This window comes from Phyllostomus hastatus, unplaced genomic scaffold (genome assembly GCF_019186645.2).
Source record: "Phyllostomus hastatus isolate PE091 unplaced genomic scaffold, TTU_PhHast_1.1 phas_scaffold_1066, whole genome shotgun sequence".
Lineage (NCBI taxonomy): Eukaryota > Metazoa > Chordata > Mammalia > Chiroptera > Phyllostomidae > Phyllostomus > Phyllostomus hastatus.
In genome coordinates, this window is record NW_025334004.1 from 22965321 (window position 1) to 22985768 (window position 20448).

Genomic DNA, 20448 nt, shown 5'->3' on the forward strand with positions numbered 1-20448 from the left:
GCATTTCTGATCTGCCTGTAAGGGGCAGGAATTCTTTGTATGGCTTTAAACTGGTTCTGTTAAGCAGGAGGGTTTCCCTTGCACACAACACATGCTATCTTCCACTTTCACTCGAGCTGTTCCCTTCATGGGGCTGTCTTCAGGGTGACCCCTCAACAGCCTTTCCTGTGCATAGAACTGGGAGGTTTGGGCCAAGGAGCCCTCCTTTTACCGTGTTTCTATGTCACTTTCCTGACAAAGACGGATCTTCAACAGCGATCTCATTTCTTTTCCTACAAACAGTTTGAGGCGTCCCATGGATCTGGCCCAAGACTTGTGAGCTACTTCCTGGTCATTGAGATTCTCCTCTGGAAATTGAAGTTTTGCCAAAAAAAAAAAAAAAACAAAACTCTAAGCATCCTAATATTCCAGAGTCAACATATGACCTCAGGGGACACAACAGAATTTGTTGCTCTCCTACCCAAAGGTCCTATAATGAGGTCCAGTGGGTTTATCAAGCCTTGACCTTGGGTTATTTTATTTTATTTTATCTTTTAGAAACCCAGATGGAGACCAAAAGCCCTGGTGTTTCATTAAAGTAAACAATGCAAAGGTGAAATGGGAGTACTGTGATGTCTCAGCCTGCTCAGCCCTAGGTAAGACCGTGGCTGTCTAGAACCCTGGTCGTGAGTAGGGCATGGATCCACAGACAGATGCTCCAGGTCCCCCACCTATCCCACCCCTGTTGTCCCAGCACACCTGCTTTACCAGTCCCCATTCCAGTGGCAAGCCAACTGGCCCACCCTCTGCTCTCTGCTCCCCTCTTGGGATGCTGAGCAGGCGTGAATAGCTGTGTAAATTCAGGGCAGTGGTCCAACTGTAAATTCACGTTTCCTGACTCCAAGTCAGTGCACTCGGCAAATATTCATCGACTGTTTGCCGTGTTCCAGGAACTACGCCAGGCTCTGGGTGCACGGTGGTGCTCAAACACTGGCTGGGCCCCCGGAGCCTCTCGGGATGCAAAATGGCCTGAACCCAGCCTCACAGTCTTCCTTCCAGGCTGTGCGGCCCACCTCCCCACCCACATCTGGAACAATGCACCCTCTGCTACTAATCAGTGGGACTGCCTCCCTGGACAGTTTCACTCTTGAGCCTTTGCTCTTATGGTTACTTTTGTCTGTACAACTGCATTCATAGCTGCTCTTGTCCATAGTCCACCATTCTTTGAGAACAAACTCAAGCAGCGCCTCCTCCAGGAAGTCCTTCATGATCTCCCAAGTGCTGTATTCTATTCTCTCCCCCTCCTTACAAACCCCAGGGAATGGAACTGGCACCACCCTTACAACTTGGCATTTTGTATGAGAATTACCTTTGCAAATGTCTTATTTCCCCCATTCTACTTCATCTGGATATCTTTCCCCATGTGCTGAAGAAGGCTCCCAAATACATGTGTGCATTAATGACTAGCTGAGTACACACTCTGTGACAGACTTATATATTTACACATATGTCTTTGTGTGTTTGTATACACGTAAATAAAAATGAAAAAGCAACATCATCATTGTTAATTTTATAGACCTACTTCATATGAATCAATGCAGTAAACAAATATTGTGTACCTACTACATGCCCACCCTGCGCGCACCAGTCTCTTAGCTCGGGACAGTGGCTAAGCTGCTGGACTCAGAGTCTGACCTCTAACAAGGTCCCTCTGAGGACCTGCAGGGGGTTAGACGGCGTGATTTGTCTTTCTTGTGTCCCACAGACATCACCAACCCAGAGGGAGGACCCAGGGAGCCCCCGGCCAGGCTTCAGGACTTCGACTCATGCGGGAAGACCGAGGTCACAGAGAGAAAGATCAAGAGGATCTACGGAGGCTTTAAGAGCACGGCGGGCAAGCACCCGTGGCAGGTGTCCCTGCAGACCTCGCTGACACTGAGCACCCTCATGCCCAAGGGCCACTTCTGCGGGGGGTCGCTGATCCACCCCTGCTGGGTGCTCACTGCCGCCCACTGCACTGAGTAGGTGCCCGCCGGGGGCAGCGGACAGGGTGGCTGAGACTGCGGGGGTGTTCTCCACTGCCCACGTGAGCAGCGTCTCGGAGCTCTGGCCCGATCCGTGGCTCTGCAAAGGCCCAAAGGTGGCTCCTTAAAACCAGGGGGAAATGAGCTGCTGTGTCCAGGAATGCTTACCTTCGAATTCCACGTATTTATGACATTTAATCCTCAAAACTGTCTACCAGAAGACAGGCTGAGGGAGGACAGGGATTTTTATTGTTTATTAATTATAGTGTCCCCAATGCCTAGAACTTCACACAGAGCAAGGTTTTCATACGGAGCAAGTGCTCTGTAGCTATTAGTGCTGTGGAAGAGTTGACCATTACTCCCATTTCATAAACGTGGACCCCGAGTCCTGCGTAGGTGTAGCACCTGGGCTTAAGTCACATGGTAAATAAGTAGGTGAGTGGGATGCAAACCCAGACCTCCCTGCTTCTGTAACCTCTGTAGTCCTGCCCTGGTAAAAATAAGAACGTGCTCCCATCTGACGCCATCACCGGTGAGCCTCCCGGGTCAGGTGTCTTCAGTCTCACATGCCTCAGAGAAGCCAGAACCCACTGGGGAGACTGAAGAATCACTACCTCCCCTGAGTCCTCTAAGTTCATGGCCAGTGCTGGTGCCAGGTAACCCAGGTCTTAGTGGTGGCCTTGAAGGTCTTCCAGACCGCCCTGTTATTACAAAATTTCTTCCAGGATTCTAGGAGGTATTCCTCAAGAGAAGACAAACATGCAAACATTAGCATCTACCAAGAATGTTTGTTCAGAATGTTCATTGGCTGCTCTTTAGAAAAGTGAAGGAGGACTGAGAGGTCTCCCAGGATACAGGTTACAGCTTACATTTACACTTAGAGACCATTCCATTAATCAAAGAGCTCCCTCATGTTGCCTCATTGGGACCACACAGCAGAATGCTGTGAACAGGGTGACCATTACCAGATGAGGCTCCGTAATCAAGGCTGCCGAAGGTCAGGTCATTTGTCAAAGGTCACACAGTTCACCAGAAGCAGGGCCTGGGCTTGGCTCCAGTCTCTCAAGTGCCAGGGCTGGTTCCTGACCATCCTACTTTCCTTCGCAGCATAAAAGCCAAGAATCTAAGAGTGGTGCTAGGGGACCAGGACTTGGAGAAGACAGAATTCCATGAGCAGACTTTCAATGTGGAGAAGATACTCAAGTACAGCCACTATCATGAAATAGATGAGATTCCTTACAATGATATTGGCAAGTCTCTTCTAGCATGGATCTCCCATGGGTCTTGTCCTGGGTGGGTTTCTTTGCTTATGGAAAGCTAAGGTTTGATTCTGTGTAGTCCCTCATAGACCCTATAAGATAGAGAATTTATTCCAGAGCTTTTCCATTCGTAAAGGTTAGTGTTGTGGATAAACGTGCACAAGCCCTTATACTGAGGGGAAGAGACACTAGGAACGTTGTGTTGTAGAAAGAGCTCAGCCTTGAATCTCAGCCCCACCACTTTCTACCCAGCTTCACCTCTCTTAGCCTCAGTTTGCTCTCCTGTAAAATGGGAGCACTGGCATACGACTCTCAGCTTCCTGGGTGTTAAGTTACAGCATGTGCACGTGGCCCCATGCACACCTCACACCTAAGCTGCTTACTGCCCAGAGGTTCCATTCATGGCACCTCCCCCTCTCTCTCCTTCCTCAATATGTTTATTATCCCTCTTATATGCTGTTTTTTAAATCAAGTAAAAATGATTTCGAACTCAACTAATATTTATGGTGTTACTCTCAGCTTAACGTGTTGCTCCTCCCGGGTAGAAGTTAAAAGAATGTAAATGGTGCAGGAAGAAGTTCTTCAGGCATTGGCTTGTGGGGCTTTGCTACAATCCCCTTCTAATTAAGCTGAAGTGGATGCTTCTTGGACAAGGAGGATAGCATCACCCATTCACCCTTTCTCTCTCTACCTAGCTTTGCTCAAGCTGAAGCCAGTGAATGGTCACTGTGCTCTAGAATCCAAATATGTGAAGACTGTATGTTTGCCCGATGGTCCCTTTCCTTCTGAGACTGAATGCCACATCTCTGGCTGGGGCATTACAGAAACAGGTGAGTCTGGCCATGTAGCTCCTTAGACTCAGGTGAGTTGCTTTAACTAGAAACGAAAGGGGCAAACTCAGCTGCCATTCTGAACTTGAAATCAGTGGTATATCAACACATAGTATCAAAAGAAGGAGATCGCCTCATCTCTCAAGCCCTAGTTAAGTCTCATCACCCCTAAGGTGTGGTCCCTGATCTCCACGCCTGTCCCTGGCTCCTACCCCTGGATCCTTGACTTCCATCAAGAATGAAGACCTTCCACCCTCCCCAAGTGCACTGGGAAGAGGACACGTTGGAAAGAAGGTGAATTGTGGAGTCAGATGTGTTAGACCCTTGGCTTTGTCACTTGGACATCTGAGTTTTCGTTTTCCAATAACCATACGTACCTCCTGGGTTCAGAATCACGATAACAGGAGATGACAGAATTCTGCAGAGATGTTGGTGAAGTCAGCCCCTGGAGAGTGGGATCAGATCACCTTCATCTTTGCCTTTCTAACAGTGCATTGATCTTAGTAGACGTGTTACGAAGTTTTGTTAAATCAGACTTTTAATTCATCTTTGGAGCTTGTCTTATTCAAGAAAGCAACCAAAGGGTTGCTTTCCTCATAGTACTGATAAAATTCTAGCTTCTAATACACAAAACCCAGAAGTAAGTGTATCTTAAGTCTTTCCGAAATACTCAAGATGGACTTCTCTTCCCCAGAAATTACATCCTTAATCATGGAAAGTGGGAATCGCTTTAAATAAGCCTGTATTCATAGCAAAGTGACACGTAATATATGAATCTGTCCGAAAGCTTTGGGGAAAAAAAGATTCCTGGTTGATCAGATTTAGGGTTAACCCTTTCGGTAGCTGTCTCCACTCTAGTCCATCTGACCCTTTCCCCATCAGCGTGCTGACCAGGGCGGGCTGAGCAGACTAAAGCTTCTCTAGCGGGGGAAATGTCTGCTCTGGGAAGCAGGTGATTGAGATGTTCAGCCAGGGAAATTCATTCATCACTGAGCATTTTCTAGCCAGGTAGGTCGGTTGGTTAGAGCATTGTCCTGATATGTCAGAGTTGCGGGTTTGATCCCCAGCCAGGGCATGTACAAGAATCAACCAATGAATGCATAAAGTGGAACAACAAATCAGTGTCTCTCTCTCTCTCCCTCTCTCTCTCCTCTCTCTCTCTCTCTCCCCTTCCTCTTTCCCCCTCAAACTAATACATTAAAAAGTAAATAACTAAATTTTCTACATGCCAACCCTCCGCTAGTCATAGGAAAGTAAAACATGGTGTAAGACACCCTCCCTGCCCTCCTGACCTCGTGGTCTAGTCGGGGAGGCAGAGGAGGGAAAAATGACTTTGCTCCACTGTGATCAGTGCAGCATCGAAGGTCTGGGAAGCTGTGGTGAAGGCTACGGGCCAAGAGCCCCCAGCCTTGACAGACGAGGCTTCTCTGCTGGTGCCCTGGAAAAACCCTTCCTTCCTGAGCTCAGAGCTGGCGGCTTCTGGTGGGGTGAGTGCCAGCCTAATCCCCACAGTGACCAGCTCTTTCCTCCGCCCCACAGGGGAAGGGTCCCGACATCTCCTGGATGCCAAAGTCAAGCTGATTGACAACTCTATGTGCAACTCCCGCCAACTTTACAACCGCATGATTGACGAGACCATGATCTGCGCGGGAAACCTTCAGAAGCCTGGGCACGACACCTGCCAGGTAGAGACTCGCATGGCACCTGGGGAACAAGGGACTGGCAGGACCTTACTTTGGCCATAGAGGTGCCTTAGAGCCCTGGGCTGGGAGACAGGTTCAGCACCACCCCACCTGCCATAAAGCACAGGCACAGGTGGGCATACCTGGCCTCTGTCACATCTGAACCATATCAATCCAGGATGAGTCAGCACAATAACCAGAGTGGTCGCTTTGCCTGCATTGCTCAATTTAATTCTGTGACACCCTGGTCAAAGGGACGTCGTTACCACTGTCATCTCGGCCTACAGCACCGGGGTGGTAAGTGGGAGAGCAGGAACTCAAACAATCCTGGTCTGTAGACACCTAAGCCTTGCTCCACGGGGTTTAAAGGTGAAGGTGGCACTTCTGGCCGCAGAGCTGGGCGGCATGTCTGAAGTCCCAATAAGCAGAGCACTGCCCAGAAGGTCAGTGGCCAGGAGAACAATAAGAAGCCCAGAGAATTTACGATGTTAACTAACAAATCACTGAGATTTAAGTGTGTATATGAGAGAGGGAGAGAGGGAGGGAAAGAGAGAGGAAGAGAGAGAGAGAGACGTAGTTAGCCTCAGCAAGAGAAGCCTCTCTGAGCAGCCCCTCTGTGCCCACAGTGGGCCAAGGCCCTGCCCAGCAGCCCCCACCGTCTAGGACTTGCTGGAAGCCAAGCTGCTCGGGTCTGTGGGGACTCAGAGGCTGCTGGAGGGGGACAGAGTGGCGCCTCTGTTAATGGGCTGGAGTGACCTCAAGCCTCTGCCCCAAGTCAAAGTCCACTTCCCACTGTCCCTCTCCCTGGAGAGGTCACATCACACAGAAAATGTCCTTCCCAGACTCCCAAAAATACCCCAGTCTAGAAAATCCTGGTTATTGTCCGCACACACCGCCCACCTGGAAACCCCAGCACAGTCACAATCAAGTTCTAGCTTCTCCCCACAGAGGGGCCCAACAGTTGCCTGCTGGACCTGAGCCAACTTTGGGGTGGATAATCATGGCTGTGGCTCTACTGTATCCCTCTGCCCCTTCCCAAGGGGCCATCAGTATCCACCTCTTCAAAAGAGGGCCATAGACAGATGGGTACAATTTGCCCTAAGCCTCTGGAAGACGAGGAAGAAAGCAGCTTCTTGGATTCCCTAGGAATTTGCAAGGGCTCTGCTTGCAGACGTTGGAAATGGACAGTTGTGGGTTTAAACAACTTCCACAACTTCATGCTTCTGTCCTTTACTTTGTGACCTTTATCAGTCACCAAACGGCTTAGTCAGCTCAGGCTGCTACAAGAAAAGACTGTAGACTGGGGGTGTTAAACCACAGAAATGCATTTCTCACCATTCCGGAGGCTGGGAATCTGAGATCAGGGGGCCGGCGTGGTTGGGTCCCAGTGAGAACCCTCTGCCGGGTTGCAGACGGCCGACTTCTCGTTGTGTCCTCATGTGGCTGGGGGAGAGAGCGAGCTCCCCAGGGTCCCTTTAACAAGGACGTGAATCCCGTGCTCCACCCTCATGACCTAATCACCCCCCAAAGGCCTCACCTCCGGATCCCATCACATTGGGGGTTAGGCTTCAGCTATCAATTTGAGAGTAGCAAAAACATTCAGCCCATCACACGGAAATAATTCTCCCACCTCAGGTGCCTGTGCTACGAGATGGAATCAATGCATCCGTAAGACCATAAGGCCATGGCTAAGATGAAAAGAGATAGCTCATTAAAAATCCTATCAGTTGCAGCGTGTGGTTGAGAGCCATCCTCTTCCCCACCACTTTGCTTGGAGGTTGAATATAAACCAGGCACTGTTCTATGTGCTTTACAAGCTTTAACCCTCCCAAGAACCCTGGGGGTAGGGGGAGTGTTCTGTTGCTACCCACAGTTTACAGTGTGAGAAACAGGCCCAGCTGGCTGGCAGGTGGTAGGCCTGATTTTTTGGACTCCAGGAGATCTAACCCTGTAAGCCACTGTGAATATCTAAGCCATGCTGGTTCTGAGCCCTGCCCGCCCCACCCTGTGTGTGACCTTGGGTCCTGGTAGGGCTCTACCCAAACTGGGCACCGGCCCCCAGGTCTCCGCTGGAATAAGTCAAGGGCCCCTGAGACTCCCAGTCGTGATACCCGAGTTGCCAATAGTCATGACTGAGCCTGGATGTAAGGGTGTGGCCGTGGCACTGTGGCCCCAGCCTTGGGGCCCCTCCGCCAAGCCCTTGCTGACTCAGGGGCCTGTGCTGGTATTTATTTCTCTCCCTTCGAAGCCTTGAGTCTCGTGGGTCCTAGGAAGAGCCTTGTCACGGCTTTCCAGAGCAGCGCAGCCCATCACCCACCGGCATGCCCTCCTGGGAGGTGGCGTGTCTCCTAGTGGATTCTGACTCTCAAAGCTGCTCTTCTTCCCTTAGGGTGACTCTGGAGGCCCTCTGACCTGTGAGAGGAACGGGACCTACTACGTCTATGGGATAGTGAGCTGGGGCAATGAATGTGGGAAGAAGCCAGGGGTCTACACCCTCGTCACCAAATTCCTGGATTGGATCAAAACCACCATCCGAAGGGAGCGCAGTTTCTAAGGTGTCTCCGGAGCCTCGGACGAGGCAAGGCCTCGTGGGCAGCAGCGAACACCCCTCAGTGGGGCCCCCAGGATGCCCCCCGCGAGGGGTCCACACTCGAAGCAGAGAGAGCTGCCGCCGGCCTGGGGCGTCCGGGACCAACACCTCCACCATTCCGTCGGGCTCCCTCCCAGTCACCCGAGAACTGGCAGAATCAATTCAAAATAAGAACTGTTTGCTTCCTTTCACATAACGGCACCTTCTAGAAAACCAGCGTTCACTGACTGCCTCCACCGCGGACCTTTGTAAATGCGGGGTTTCAGAACGCTCAGCATTGGTCGGAGTCACCTCGGCATCTTTATTCCTCACCCCGGACACTCGAGGTCCACAAGAGACCCAGCCCCCCACTTCCAGGTGTTAGAGAAGGGACCCAGAAATACAGCATTCGTGCTTGCTTTCACAGAGTTGTTATTGCAATAAAGGCAGATCAGAGCACGGGCTGGTGCGTTCCCAGCTCGCCCAAGCTGGAGCCACCTGAGCACATCTCTGGCGTGCACGTGTCCTCCACAGCATCTCCCCTGAGACTCCTGGGTGGACACTGCCTGCTCACAGCAGCGGTGCCTTCCTCCTCTTGACGTGCAGGATCTCGGTGGCGTCTGGGTTCACGTCCCCCCTCTGATTGTCTCCAGCCTCCGTAACCTCTGCCCCTCTCTGCAGAAATCAAACACACCTCCTTCAGTCAGAATGCAGCTTCCCACCTGCTCCCACAGGATAAGCTGTCTAAGATACCCCGGGAGCATTTAAAACGTTCACCCACCCCTCCCTTCTCCCCTCCACCACCCTCTTCTAGAAAAAGGATCCTCAAGGCAAGAATGAGCAAGAAGCAAAGCCAATCTCTCCTTTAGATGTGGTGTCTTTCTTCTGAACAAAGTCGGGTTCAAAACCCAGACTGTTGTAGCCAGCAAGTCCCTGACCCTTTCTGTGAATGTAATGAGCAAGCAGGCGGCCCAGCCTGGGCTGCCGTGGCCCAGGATTGATGTAGCCCTGGCAGGTTCGTCTCCGCCAAACTAATGGCTGTGACTTCAGAGAAAACCCTGCAGGACATTTAACCCAGGCGTCAGCCTCCTGGTCATCTCAGACCCGTGAAATTGCGCACCTTGCTCAAGATGCATTGCACACTTCTTTAGAGCCAGCTGGCCTTTGGCCAAACATGAAGTTTGAAGAGAGACAGCAAGCTTGCCTTTCCCCGTGGTTTCGCGGACCAGAGCGGGTTTGCACCTCGCTACTTACGTAAGCCCCCTGGAGGCCCCGGGCCCTCGCATTGGCCAGTTCTGCAGCCCGGCGAGCCATTTCCACTTTGTAGGAGCCAGGAGGGGTCCAGCCAATACCTCTGGTCAGGTTCAAGTCTGATTTGTACTTGACCTTGGGGAAAACAAAGGGGGAAGGAAGAGGACTAGGTCATCAGGTTTGAGGGTGGTTTGGCCACAGCGCAGAGAGGCTTAAAGGCGGCCATGAGAGGGAGCCTGAGTTGTTGACTGAGGCCCGACCCAGTGCGCTGTGGGCCTGGCCAGCCTGTCACTTCCCCCGGCATCTTTCCCTTCACGGGATGGGAGTGGCAATGGGGGCGGTGGATGCGGAGACCTGGTTCAAGTCCGAGCTCCCACCTTAACATGCTCTGGGGCCTTACAGAAGTCACTTCCCTCCTCCGGGCTTCAGTTTCGTCCCAGAGAGAAAAGTGCCAGGGCTGGGCTGGGTAGCTGCCAAGACCCCTTGGAAACTGGCATAGCAACCAAGAGCTTGGGCTCTCACATCGGACCAAAGGGGGTTCCTGTCCCAGGTCTGCCACTTACTGGCCGTGGGATCTCGACTAAGTTATGTAAGTTCTCTGAGCCTCAGCTTCCTCATCTGTGAAATGGGGCAATAACGGGGTCGTTGTGAGGGCCAGATGGCACAACGCTTGGAAAGAATTTGGCACCACAGCCTGGGCCACAGTAAGGACAGGATAAACAGCAGTAGTTGTTACTACTTCTTTGGGAACTAACATATGAGGTGCCCTGGGCTCTGTCTCAGCCTGGCTCCTCCCAGAGGCAACATGAGCACGAGGTCAAAGCCATCTCCCCGGAAGAGGCACCAAAGGAAATGCATTGGCCAGGCAGGAGGGGGCAGCTCACATCACTCTGCAGCTGGTGGGCCTTCTGTGCGTGCCTCAGGCCCAGCTGCTCCGGGTCGCAGGTGGGCTGGGGCAGGGGCTGCCTGTAGCACACGTCGCTGGCCAGCTGCTGGCTCCTCTTGGCCTGGAGGAAGCCGGGCTGGTCCGGGCGGCTGTGGAACTGAGACCGAGTCTTAGCAAAGTCCTTCTTGTACTCGTTGTCACTCTGGAGCCTGCCGACGCTGAGGACGTGCCTCATCCTGGGGTCGTCACGGATGCTGCGGTACCCAATCTGCAGGCCCCGGTCCCGCAGGAAGGCCTCTTTGTACCGGAACTGCAGGTCAGAAGAGCAGAGAGGGGTCTGGGTGCCCACCCCTCCCCTGCAGGACTCTCAGCAGGAAGTCTACAGCGGGTGAAGGGCACCGCTTTGGATTCAGGTAGACCTGCCATCTGCATCTCCCTCTGCTACCTCCCAGCTGTGTGGTTTGGGCCAGTTACTGGGTCTGTCTGAGCCTCAGTTTCCCCATGTGATAAAACAGGAGAATGACCTACACCCCAAGGGACATGGAGCAGATTCCATGACATGGGGGATCAGTGTCATGTCTGGCACTGAGTGGTGGCTCCTGGTATTACTGCTGCTGTAATTCGTAGTCCAGCGGGAAGAGACATACACCCATTCTCTCGGCAGCTGCTCTTCCTCTGGTTCTTTCCAGCTTTCAGGGACCCAGCCCAGTGCTCCTCAAACCATCTACGGTGAAGGACCACACTCATTCTGGTTGGCTTTTTAATACCCAGTCCATCAAAGCCCAATATGCAGTCCTACCGTGTGCAGCTACTGTGTAAGTGGTACCACATGCATTTGAAAACACCCTAGCTGGCCTCCCCCCTGCTCGGTGAGAGGCGTCCACAGGTCACAAGTATGGGTGTCACATGTCTAATTGCTCAAAATCTTTCTAAATGCTTGCTCTTGACTTCTGTGTGTGTCTCCTTGTGGACCAGCAATAAGTCAGGAGGCCTTTGTCATCCATGGTAACAGGTGCCATGGTTTGAATGTCAGTTCTGTGCATGACCCTCTAAACCATCCTGTTTCCATCCCACGCCCATCCTAGGAGACAAGTGTTAATCCTGTTTCCCAGGTGTAGAAATCTGAGTTCAGAGAATCTAAGCAACTCGCCCAAGACCACGGAGCCAATTCCTAAGTGACTGAGCCAGGATCTGAACTCACGTCAGTCAAGGGGAAAAGCCCAGTGTCTTTCACCCCATCACACTGTACATCGGCTAAGAGAAGGCCCTTTCCCACCGATCAACAAATCCATCACGTGTTAACTGACTTCTAGAAAACAAAGCCTATTTTTTCATCCCTTTGAAATACTCCTTCGGTTTTGGTTCCTAATGGTTTGCCTTTCAACAGAACCAGGGAAACCAGGATAAAACCTACAGGTGATGGGGGGGGGGGGGTAGGTCTTACATCACTGGCGATCTCCCTGGATGCCCGGGCAGTCTGGAACGGGATGGCATCCAACCGGAAGTCGTAGCCACCAGCCCGGGTCTGTTCCCAAGAGTTTCTGTAGACTTTCTAGACAAGGAAAACAAAGAGAAAGTAAGCAGAGAGTAACTCTGTGTCTGCTGTGTCATTGGTTCTCAGCGGCACAGTTTCTAAACACAAACCCTTGCCTTGTGGGTGCCCAGAATGGCAGAGCCCATGGCCCCCCACCCATCCTGGGCCCTCCCCAGCTCTGGGACTGGCGCGGCTGGCCACCAAGGGCTTCAGGTCTAAGCGCAACCTGAGCTCCAGGCCCTGCTCTTGTGGGTCACGGGGTCTGTGGGTCTGGCCCATTGGCCAGAAGCCCCTGTTGGTATCAGAAGCCCCTGCCCACCTCCCTGCTGTGCTGGCATTCACTTTCAGGGCTTCAGGGTTACAACTTGTAGACGCCAGAAATGGAAGTTCAAGGGCTCAGTTTCTTCCCACATGCTGAAAGGGCTATTCCTTGGGACCTGGTACCCATGTGTCCATTAGCTCCACTGACCTCCTAGGGCCCCTTAGCTGCCTTTGATGCCATGTCCCCCCATCACCAGGAAGCATGCTGCATCCCACCTGCACCCTCGGTGCCCGCACTGAGTAAGAAAAGAGCCTTCACCTGAATTAAACTGATTGCCAAGAACCTGACCGAGTTCCCAACCCATGGATTTCACATCTTCCTCTTTCAAGTTGTTCTCACACACCCACTGGGAGTCTGGAGTCATATCCCCTTAGTCCTCAGGTAGACCCACATCACCAACGGAGGCATCAAAATCTCTCATGCCTCCATGTAGCTAGTTTTTTTTTTTTTTTCAACATAAGGGAACGGCTGTGTGAAAGGCATCACCCGGAGACCCCAGTGGAGGATCTGCCCTTTGTTCAGCCCCAGAGAAGGGAGCCGGCAGGAGGGGCACATCACCAGCGTCTGATACGGTGACAGCCCCAGCGTGCGCCGGCTGCTCGCTCATTCTCTGAGCCACGGCATGTGGCATGTCCGGGCGCCCTTCGGAACCTCGCTTTTGTCACTTGGAAATTGAGGTCAAGGTTGGGGCTCTGCTCTGCAGGGGATTGGGTTGGCGGGGGCGGGGGCAGGGAGGATTGAGCAAAGGAGCAGTGGCAGATAAAGAGATACAAACCTCCCCCACCCTCAACGGGGCCTGGAATGAGAGGGGACCACCAAGGGCTGGGCCAAGCGTGATGGATCTCATCATTTCCGTGTCCTGCTGTCCACCTTCTCCTGCATCTTAGCCTCCAACTCCAAGATCTAACACCACAAACCAGGAGCCAACTGCCTACTGTGATCAAGGGTCACTGAGAATCACCGGGGTAATCACCTAATTGGAGGATCTCCAACAGGGCACAAATGATGAGATTTCCTGGGTCACTGTTGAGTTTTAGCAGACGGGGCTGGGAGCCATAGAAAAGGGAAGGGGCATTCAGAAACCAACAGACCTGCCATCCTCTTTAGCACAGGGCTTCCTGTCTGGGGGTCCCACAAATTTCAGAGTAGCAAACAGAGTCAAAACACTCATCGTTTCCCGGAGAGGGGACAGCCAGCACCTCCCCAACGAGACCCTGGTCCACACCAGACCCGGGGGAGGCAATGACAGCAAACTTCACAGTGTCGGTCTCCAACGTGACCCCACGTCAGTGTCCAGTGCACCCCAGCTTCTGAGTCTCTGTGACTGAGGGTCACCTCGAGAGCACGACCCAGACCAGGGTTCCCCCCGAGGCACCGGCTCCCTTTCTCCAGGTCACTTTGCCCTCCGCGCTCTGTGCCTGGTGGTCATCGCTTCTCCCTGAGTTTTTTATTCTGTGGAGGTTTTTGCCTTGCCACTGGGAGTCTTTAGATTCCGTAGGCTCTTTGATTTGGAACCCTGGGCGTTCCTCTTCTTTATCACAGTGGGCACAGTTTTGTCCTCGTCCTCACACATTAGAGTCATTTGATTTTTAGTTATTTCGGCTGCCTTACACATCTCAATGGCTTTCTTTGCCCAGGAAGGTCACTTTCCCTCCACATCCTCCGCTCAGAGCACTTGATCCAATTGTGCGGATTCTACACGCCCCCGAAGAAGTGCGCTTTCAAGAGAGGTGCATGAGTTCTCCATGTCCGCGTGCCCCGGTGGCTAATTTCAGCTCCGGGGCTCTGCAGACTGGCTGGCGTCCCTTGTGAGGGGACAGACGCTGCTGTCTCCAGCCCGAGGCGGCTGTCCTCCTTAAGCTGGGCCCCACACGGACCGGCAGTCTCATCCCAGTTTCCCGGGCTGCATGGGCCTCCCAGAGCTCCCCAGGCGGAGGCCTGGCCTCCCCATCCTTGAAGCATTAATGAGACGGATGTTTTTTGTTCGAGCTCTGCTGAGGGGGAGGTCCCGCTTCCCCAGATGGAGGTCAGCCCACCAGAGCCGCCGTTCTAAAATTATCCCTCGCGCATCCCTCAAAAGCCTCAAATGGTCATAATAACTCATATTTACAAAGCACCATTGCATTCACTGCGTGGGATCCCACAGGGCTTTACAAATGCAACAAACTAATATACACGCTAACTAGAAGGCGCCTCTTGGCAACCCCTGCAAAGCAGCCGCCTCTGGGGTGAACGGCAGCAGCTGCTCGTCTGCATGGAGCCCCAGGACACAATGGCCAGGCCAGGGAGGGAAGAATGGCCGGCTCTGGGAGGCCCGGTGCAGCCCCAGGCCGACACTCTCAGCCTGTGTTATTCTGATCTGACAGCATCTTTTGATTGTGCCGCCTCGCTACCTGTTATCCCAGGATCATAGCTGTGCCGGCCGAGCGGCCGCCTATTCTATTACAGTCAGGGGCCTCCAACCCCTGCTAACAGCAAGCCCGGCTCAGGAAACAGCATCTTGGCTATGCACGCAGACGGCGCACAGCCACGGGGCCCCGAGTGTTGGAGGCCACAGCCCCGCACACAAAGGAGCGAGTTCTGTTTGGACCCATCGGGCACGAGGGCAGCATTTTCTGAACGGCAGGGTGAGACGCTGTTTCCCCACCACCGCCACCCTCTGCGTGGCGGAGGAGGGGTGTCCAGGAAACACACGCAGCCGGTGTCTACACCTGCCTGGGCCAGGCTACCTGGCTGAAACCCAGCACACGACGGAGGCCTTGGCCCCCAGGTCCAGAACCAGAACATGAGGGCTGGGAGGGGCCACAGGCATCAACAGCTCAGCCTCCTCCCCATTTTACCGTTGAGGAAACTGAGGCCCGTCAGGGAACGTGACGCCAAGTCACACAGGCAGTGTGTCCCACTCTCAGTCCAGTGCTCTTTCTGTCCCAAGTCCTCCTTCCCAGGACCTTTGTTTTTAACAAATAAAGCCCGGTTTGGGCACAAACAGTTGGACAGAAAGAGGCACCAGCCTTCCCCCGTGAATGGCCAGCTCACTCACGTCACTCAGGTGCAGGGCGTTGAGGCGGGCTCTGGTGAAGTCGGGGTGGTCGGGGATCAGGGTGTATCTGTGCAGGGATTCCGCGTCTCCCGACCTGTATAGGCGCTGCAGGTAAGACAGGTCAGTGTAGAACTACTCGTGCTGAACACGCAGGTGAGGAGCGGGTGGGTCTCCTCTCCTGCCCCGCCCACTCACATGCCCTCGGCGGGCATGGAGCTCAGCCTACACGTGCAGAGGATCCCTCAGAAACGACCTGGTGATGGGGGGGCCCATGTGATCAGGGCCAGGTGAGGTGGCTGCTTTAAAGACCCTACTTAAAATATGCATTAAGATCTGCTCCAAACGGGCCACCAACCCATGTCCCGGCCGGCAGCACCTGTGTGCTTTACAAACCGTACCGGGGTTGGGGGTGCTCCGGAGAGTCTTTGCAGCTGAGCGGCATTCATGCACTCTACTAATAATCCGATGCCCCGGTGCCTTTGTTATTTAACATTAGTAAGTAGACCCAGTAGCTATTGGTCTTTTTGTTGCAAAAATACTTCAACATGTATTCAGAAAATTAAAGTTTTCATAGTTATCTGGAAACACTATGTCTAAAGAGCGAGACACTAATTTCAAGACTCGCTCTTTATCTCAGCTGCTATTTTTAGCGCGGTGGTGTAAGAATGGCAAACAATTTTAAGAAGCAGGGGAGCCTCATCTATTTGCAGAGAGGGAAACTTGGTATGTAATATTCTGATTCTTTCCCAGATTTCATCTGGGCCGTGACAGCGTGAACGGCAGAGCATCTGGATTCTGTGCGAGGACAGCACAACCCCGCCACGTGTGTACCGAGTCAAAATCTTTGACGATTTCAGAGAAACAATATTTAGCTTCCTATGCTTTGAAATAAATATAGGAGAGAGGAAATGGGGCTAACTCATACAGAGAGTAAGGCACAAAGGAGCTTTTAATATAGCTGTTCTTTTCTTTGCTAACCGGGTTATGTTACGCTTATAACCCCATCACCATCTATCAACAATTAAGGGATATCTGATCTAGTACCTGAGAAGGGGTCATCGATCATACTTAGTATAATTATTGTTATGATTATGAATCCAACCACAATAAGGGACATTTATTGAAGACCTACTATGTTCCAGATACCTGTTAAAAGCTTCGTGTACTTTTATTTATTAATTCACTTCCTCTTACGAAATGGTTGCCGTCTTTACCCTCCTTTCTAATAAAGCGACTGAGGTTAGAAGAGATTCTGTTAACTGGTCCAAGACCATCCAGGTAGTTGACAGAAGGCTGCCCCTCACATCCGTTCTATCGGGAGCCCGTGTTGTTCAGCACTGACCCCTGAGGTTCGCTACCCACTACGGTGCGCCGGGGACGCGTGAAGAGAGCACACCTACCTCGCTGCAGTGCATGTAGCTGTTCTTGGCATGAAGCAGGTCCGGGGAGTCCACCACCGGGGTGAACCTGATGCTGTCTGGTTTTTTGCGGTATTTGGTCTGTAAGAGGAAGGCAAATAACAATCGAATGTCGCGCATTCTTCTGGATGCAGCTTCACCCCACCTACTCAGTCCCGAATATGCCAATGACATTATAGGAAAATGAGTCTGTCTTCTTGGCGTGCACGTAACAAGAACCCAGAAGAGACCCAGCTGCCTCTGTGACAAGGAACATTTTACAGGTTTCTACACTCCCCAAATAAGGACGCTTCAAAATACCAGAGCCCATCACAAGGAATTCGGTAAAGGGCAGCATTCAGCATCCATGTGGTCCTGCGGGGACCCTATCCAAGAGAGTCCTGTCATTAAGAAGCTGGAGAAGGCAGTGTCACCCAGAAGGGGACCCCAGGGCGAGAATCCCCTGCCATCCGAACGGTGGAGCTCAGTTAATGGAACTAGCCCTGTGCAACTTTTAACACCGTCTGCCATCAAAGAGCCCCCGGATACCAGACGCTCGGAGAAAACTCAGCAGGTGGGTGGCCAACTCTGTGCCCTGCCCCATGAACACCGTGGGCTGGCCCAGGTCACAGCTGCCACCACGTATCGATGGGGAACCTTCTCACCCATCGTCCATCCCTCACTGCCCACTGTGGAACGTGTCTATAACTCCCCAGGAAAGAATCCACCTGGAGACAAAGCTTGTCCCATTTTTGGCTTTGGTTGCAAATGGCCCTGGAAGAACACCGGGGGTCCACTTGGCCAAGGGGCCCTCTCAGGACCTCCATCCTATAAGCGGGTTCCCTCTTCAGAAGGGAATTAAGGCGAGGCTGCCGTCAGGGGAGAGTCAGGTCGCCGGTACCTCGCTGATGAGCTCTCCAGCCTTCTTTGCACTCTCTATCTGCGGGGAGCTCAGCGCCAGCCATCCCGTGCCCTTCATGCCCATCAGGTCTGACTTGTAGCGCACCTACGGAGAGAAAGGCATCGGCTTTCATCGGGGGAGTGGCTAAGCCTGTTGGGGCCTGTGTCAAAACGCTCCATCTTTTCCAGCATCTTCATTCAGAGTGCGTCCTGCGTGTCCTTAAATCAAGTTGTTTGAATTTGTGCTCTCTGCCAGGAATTAAACAGCGGATCCTACTAAGACACAGCCAGAGCGAACCGGCAGGGCTGGAAGCAGAAGGTGAAAACCAACGTGAATGCCCACTCCAAGAAAGAGCCGGGACGCACTCCAGCCCAAGCACCGGCCCCCGTGATTCTGGCTCACTTTGCAGCCACACGATTGACCCACTGCCTAGACCGAAACCCTTTACACTGCAGTTCATAAAAGCGCTTTGAGCTCTGGATCAAACCCACTGTGACCTGGACCAAATCACTTTATCGACATGTGACTCAGTTTCTCTTTGCGATGGCTGAAGGTCGTAACAGCTACTCTGAGAGCATCCAGGGGCAAAAGCCACTCCATACGCTAGATTATTTTTCCTTGTGGTAGTTTTGCAGGGACTGGAGGGAGCAATGACAGCAGGCCACTAGAAACGGGAACAAACTTAGAGGCTGATAATGTGTATGCCACTTTAATCTTTCTGTGTCTCAGTTTACTCCTGGTATTCATGGCTTGCTCATATTGCAAAAACAAGCTAAGCTTTTTCCTTTTCTGCTTTTTCAGTTTAAGGGCTCAGATGACTAAAACTATAGCACCATTCCTGGGGGGGGCGGGGCGGGGAAGTGCTGCTTGAAGACATTGTATCTGTTTAGGGGTCTCCTAAAACCTAACGTTTTTCTACTGTTCCTGGATCTGCCCGGCATTGCCCTACGATGAGATGGTTGCACGCCGGCTTGTCTTCTCCTCTTTATGAAAATCAGGCATTTTTAAGGATGGAAAAAGACTCTCTAAGGAAATCCAAATTTTGGATCTGAACGAAGTTGACAGCATTTCTCTCATTTAGATATAAGCTCTGCTGTAACGCCAAATATCACTCCAGAAATCAGCCTTTCCGCCTTTTTAGTTCTCTTTCATTTCAGGGTTCACGGCGCTCCTCTCAGCTGGCCTCAAAGAGGGCCCGTTTCTGATCTACTGTCTGCTGGTTAAGGCCCCCGTGCAAATTCGACTCTGCTCTCCAACTGGTGCCGGAGACATCACTCGGGTCCGGGAGCAGGTTTCAAAACCCCATGTCAGTGAGATTGCTTTTTAGACGGCGATCTTTCAGTCTACACCGGCAAAGCTTTTGCCTTCCACTCTGATAAAGAACAGAGAAAATTGGATAAATTTCTAAGTTAGGGAGAATAATCCTACAGGGCCTCTTCACAGCCGGGCCTTGCTCCTTTCATAAGCGAGATGAAGTAGGAGCGCTCTTTCAACTCGCCTTTTGTTGAGCTGAGCAGTACAATCGCAGGTAAGTCAGAAAGCAAGATGCGGGTTCCCCAAAGATCTGACTGCGCCCCAGACTCTATCACAAATGGATGGTCTATTAATATTTCAGCTCCCAGCCCAGCTTTGACTGCTCGCGCAGACCCTGAAAACAACACGCCGGCCCCAGACTTCACGATGAAAGAGGGGGAGGGAGGAGGGGAGTCGAGGAGGAGCAGCTACCCAGAGATGGTTTCGGAGAAGGGATTCTAAGATCACAGGAGGCCTGCTCGAGCTGCCCCGCTGAATCTGGCACCCCCAAGGGCCAGCGTTGAGATTTTTCCTCACACACAGGAAAGCCTGGAAGCCACCTGCAGACCCACACCTAGGGGATCCCGGCACCCCCATTTTGGAGCACTGTGTTGCAAATGCACAAGCTGTGTATTTCGGTCCCTGGTTTCTAACAAGGGCGCATTAACCACTGCACCCAGGAGGTGGCCAGGGGGAGGGTATATTTATCATGTTAATAAGAATCATGATAATTACTGCCTTGCATAAGGTGTATATGGCTTTAGACTAATCTTGTTCTGTTCACACACCATCCTGCACCGGAGGGGTTCTTATTTCCATCTACAGGGCAATTTTGGTGTTCAGGAGGTTGTTCAGAGTCTCAGAAGAGCCACCAGCTGCTGTCCTGTGGGCATGCCACACCGGGAGCCCTTAAGAGAACCCTGAGGAGCTAGAGCATCTGGGTTTCCTAATCCAGCCACCTGGGGGAGCCAAAGAGCACTGAACCCGGAGTCAGGAGACAAGTGCCCCCCCCCCGCCACCTTTGTCTCTTATTCCAAGAATGGTCTTGAGCAAGTCATTTCCCTGCCAGTTTTTGACCTTGGGTGAGTTACTGAAGATTACAGGTGCCTTAGTTGCTGCAACTTTAAAAATGAAAATAATACTAGTACCTACCTAGGTATTACATGAGAGAGTCGGTACAAAGTATTTGAACAAATGCCTGGCCCAGAGTAAGTGTTCCATACACTGTGGAGTCCGCTGCCCACAGCATCTTAAAATCCAGACCCCGAATTAGCGCACCTGAACTTTAAAACACCATGCACAAAGCATAACGGGTGATTTAAAAATTAGGCCATAAATTCTCAGATTTTAATGCACACCCTGTTTCATAAAATGTCAGCCTAAGATTACCAATGTCCACGTCTCGGGATGACTCTTCATTTCAGACTGTTTCTCCTACCTTTTTAGTGTTAAAATAACCTTTCTTTTCATAACTAACAGTG

General features: G+C 52.1%; 2 protein-coding genes across 7 annotated transcripts in view; one reads left to right on the top strand and one right to left on the bottom strand.

Moving 5' to 3' along the window:
• HABP2 (hyaluronan binding protein 2) overlaps positions 1-8767 on the top strand; it is a 33722-nt gene extending 24955 nt beyond the window's left edge. The window contains exons 8-13 of the mRNA XM_045853765.1: positions 538-635; positions 1745-2000; positions 3111-3253; positions 3958-4092; positions 5632-5777; positions 8164-8767. Coding sequence (XP_045709721.1) covers positions 538-635; positions 1745-2000; positions 3111-3253; positions 3958-4092; positions 5632-5777; positions 8164-8328 — 943 coding nt within the window. The 3' untranslated portion in view covers positions 8329-8767. The remainder of the gene's footprint in view (positions 1-537; positions 636-1744; positions 2001-3110; positions 3254-3957; positions 4093-5631; positions 5778-8163) is intronic.
• LOC123828683 (nebulin related anchoring protein) overlaps positions 8646-20448 on the bottom strand; it is a 66107-nt gene continuing 54304 nt past the window's right edge. For all 6 annotated transcript variants that reach the window (XM_045853764.1, XM_045853761.1, XM_045853759.1 and 3 more), the window contains 7 exons: positions 17675-17779; positions 16777-16875; positions 15377-15481; positions 11925-12032; positions 10479-10790; positions 9598-9729; positions 8646-9018 (listed from right to left, as the gene is read on the bottom strand). In XM_045853764.1, the coding sequence (XP_045709720.1) occupies positions 8914-9018; positions 9598-9729; positions 10479-10790; positions 11925-12032; positions 15377-15481; positions 16777-16875; positions 17675-17779 (966 nt within the window). In that variant the 3' untranslated portion in view covers positions 8646-8913. The remainder of the gene's footprint in view (positions 9019-9597; positions 9730-10478; positions 10791-11924; positions 12033-15376; positions 15482-16776; positions 16876-17674; positions 17780-20448) is intronic.